Source organism: Mercenaria mercenaria, chromosome 2 (genome assembly GCF_021730395.1).
Source record: "Mercenaria mercenaria strain notata chromosome 2, MADL_Memer_1, whole genome shotgun sequence".
In the NCBI taxonomy this organism is placed as follows: Eukaryota; Metazoa; Mollusca; class Bivalvia; order Venerida; family Veneridae; genus Mercenaria; species Mercenaria mercenaria.
In genome coordinates, this window is record NC_069362.1 from 21,887,468 (window position 1) to 21,890,080 (window position 2,613).

At 36.6% G+C, this 2,613-nt stretch overlaps 1 protein-coding gene across 1 annotated transcript; it reads right to left on the bottom strand.

The window, feature by feature from the left end:
- Nucleotides 1–795: 795 nt before the first annotated feature.
- Nucleotides 796–2,015, bottom strand: LOC128548967 (uncharacterized). The gene is made up of 2 exons (XM_053524790.1): nucleotides 1,534–2,015; nucleotides 796–1,267 (listed from the first exon to the last, which is right to left on the bottom strand). Exons 1-2 carry the CDS (start codon nucleotides 2,013–2,015, stop codon nucleotides 796–798), a joined length of 954 nt encoding a protein of 317 aa, XP_053380765.1.
- Nucleotides 2,016–2,613: the final 598 nt, after the last annotated feature.

Here is a 2,613-nt window from a genome sequence, read left to right on the forward strand (position 1 = left end):
GTGTGACAAATTTTCAAAATCAATTCACTTATAAAAGTTTACACTACCGTATAGGCATACACCGCTACACGAAAACCACGTGTATTTTATGGTTAAACATTACTACATAACTTTGCACCGCCAATTTACAACATTCACGTGCACCTCGAGGAGTTTAAGTATATTACTTGACTATGCACCTCTCTTAAGGTACATGGCAGTGTATAAATATATAGGAAAAGACATACATTAAATTTTCATTCAACACAGTTAGTAACAATATATATTAAACATTCCATTTACACCAAAAAGGGCATTTCCTATCGTCTGTACAGTACTAATTTGTATTAAACAAATTCTGTAACACATATCTGTGTATTAAACAAAGTCTGTAACACATATCTGCGTATTAAACAAATTCTGTAACCACAAGTCATATTTGCTGTATTATGAGAGAGTTGTCAAAAATTTTGTGCTTGCACCCTCGCGGGGCCGTGGTCCCGGACAAACTTTATTTTCACTTTTTAAAACATGAGTATCAGCATGTCGCGAACGTTCACTAACAAGGATGACGTTTCAAGATGCATCTTGCCTTTCCCGAAACGTATGATTGTCATGCTCTGCAAATTTTACTATTTGCCCTTTTCCCAATTTCCCCTCTGGGGGATCATCTTCACTAATACTTTCACTTTTGTGGATGATTTTTTAAGTGTGGGTCCCGTTTTGGGTGTTTTCGTTCGTCTGGGGTGCATAAGAGGTAGTCATTGCGCCCAAAAATCCAAAAAATATTAAGTGGTTTTTACTTTTTTCCCTATTTTAAACAGCCCATCTTTTTTTACTTTCCTTTGCCCGAAATGTATCTTTTTCATCTTTTTCTGCCTTTGGTTTACCCCCAATAGTTGGGTTTAACATTAAAAAGTGATTGGGCGTTAACGTAATGCTTGAGCTGACGTCATCGCCTTCATACACCAGTGGTCTTGAATTTATAACAGCTCCGGCTTTTTTAACTAGTGTTTGTAAATGAATAAGTGTCAGAAGACGTCTTCCTAATGCTTTTCGAAATACCCTTTTTACAAGACCAACTAGACGTTCATAGAAACCACCCATCCAGGGAGATATTTCAACTATGAAAATCCATGTTATTCTTGCGTTTGACACATATGTTTGAACTTCTTCCCTGCCAATCGTTTTTCTCCATATCCGATCTACGATTGAGTTCGCAGCTTTCAATTGGGAGCCATTGTCACTAATTATCTGTGTTGGTGTGCCTTTTTGTGACACAAATCGCCTAAAACACAATAAAACCTCTTCAGTGGTCATATCTAGGACAACATCAAAATGCACTGCTCGGCTTACTAGGCAGGTAAATAAACAAATCCAAACTTTTTTTTAGGTTTTTTGTTCTTCACAAAGTGTGGGCCTAAGTAATCTAATCCTGTGCGTCTGAAGGGTTTTGCTTCCGTAACTCGTGATTCTGGTAGAGGAGGCATCGGTGGCATCTCGTAAGGTGCACCTTAAAACCGGCGACAAATTGTACACTTGCTTATGACATACTTCACAGCAGCTCGGCCATGTGGAATCCAAAATCGTTGTCTTACTCTAGCTAAGGTCTGTGAAACACCACTGTGTAATATTTCCTTGCGCATTTTCTCTATAACAAGATGTGTAAACGTATCCCTTTCTTGTAACAAGATAGGGTGTCTAACGTTTTCACACAATCCGGCATTTTCTAATCGCCCTTGGCATCTCAATAATCCATTTTCATCTATGTAAATGCCTAACTGTACTTGTAGGTTGTTTCTTTTGCCATTTGAAATTGCGTCTAATTCACTTGCAAAGTATTTCTTCTGAACATGTAAAGGCCATTTTTGTTCTACGTCCTTTAATTCGGAAGATTTTGAATACCCATTCTCACAGAATTGTTGGCGTATTTTCTTAACGAATCTGAGTATAAGAGCTGAAACTCGAAGTAACTTTGTTAAGGAGGAATACTTCTCACTGTTTATTTCAAATAGCGCAAGATTTGTATCATTCATGTCTCCATCAGAAACTTTCGTATGAGAGTGCAAGACCCGCTAAAGAGCGTTTGGCTTCTCCAGACAACTTGTTTCTAAGATAAGTATTTTTTTCAATTTTAAGATATCAGAGGCATTCACCATTTGTTTTTTCTCTTCAAGCTCTTCTTCTTTATTTTTAAGAAACAATAATTTCTCCTTGCTATTCTTTAGATCCATACACATGTCCATTGTGTTTTCACAGGTCCTTATATACAATAGCAAGTTTAAACAGTTCAGGAAAAACACGTGGAAAATGAGCTTATTATTAGGAACTGGCGAATAAGAATACAAAGATATGCCGGCAGTACATTATGTAACAGTGACAAACCATGATATCAAGTGCCGTCGGCTATAAGGTTAACAAATATATATCGTTTACGACAGTTGTTAAATTTGCAATTTTTAAAGACGTTTACTCTTGCCGAAAGGATGTAAACGTGTCGTTTAATGGAAAAGTCATCCTGATAAAAGTTCGGCTGAAAGTGTTAAAGTTAGCTAATGAAACACTGAAGGAAATTAAAGTTCACACATTTTTCGTAAAATGAATTAAAATGGTTTATGTAACATCAAGATAATC

What these genes read in the sequence shown, in the direction of transcription:
- LOC128548967 (XM_053524790.1), bottom strand. Translation starts at nt 2,015, where the DNA reads ATGAATGATACAAATCTTGCGCTATTTGAAATAAACAGTGAGAAGTAT. An exon ending in CATGGCCGAGCTGCTGTGAA is followed by an intron (nt 1,268 to 1,533) that starts GTATGTCATAAG and finishes ATTGTGTTTTAG; the next exon opens with GCGATTTGTGTCACAAAAAG.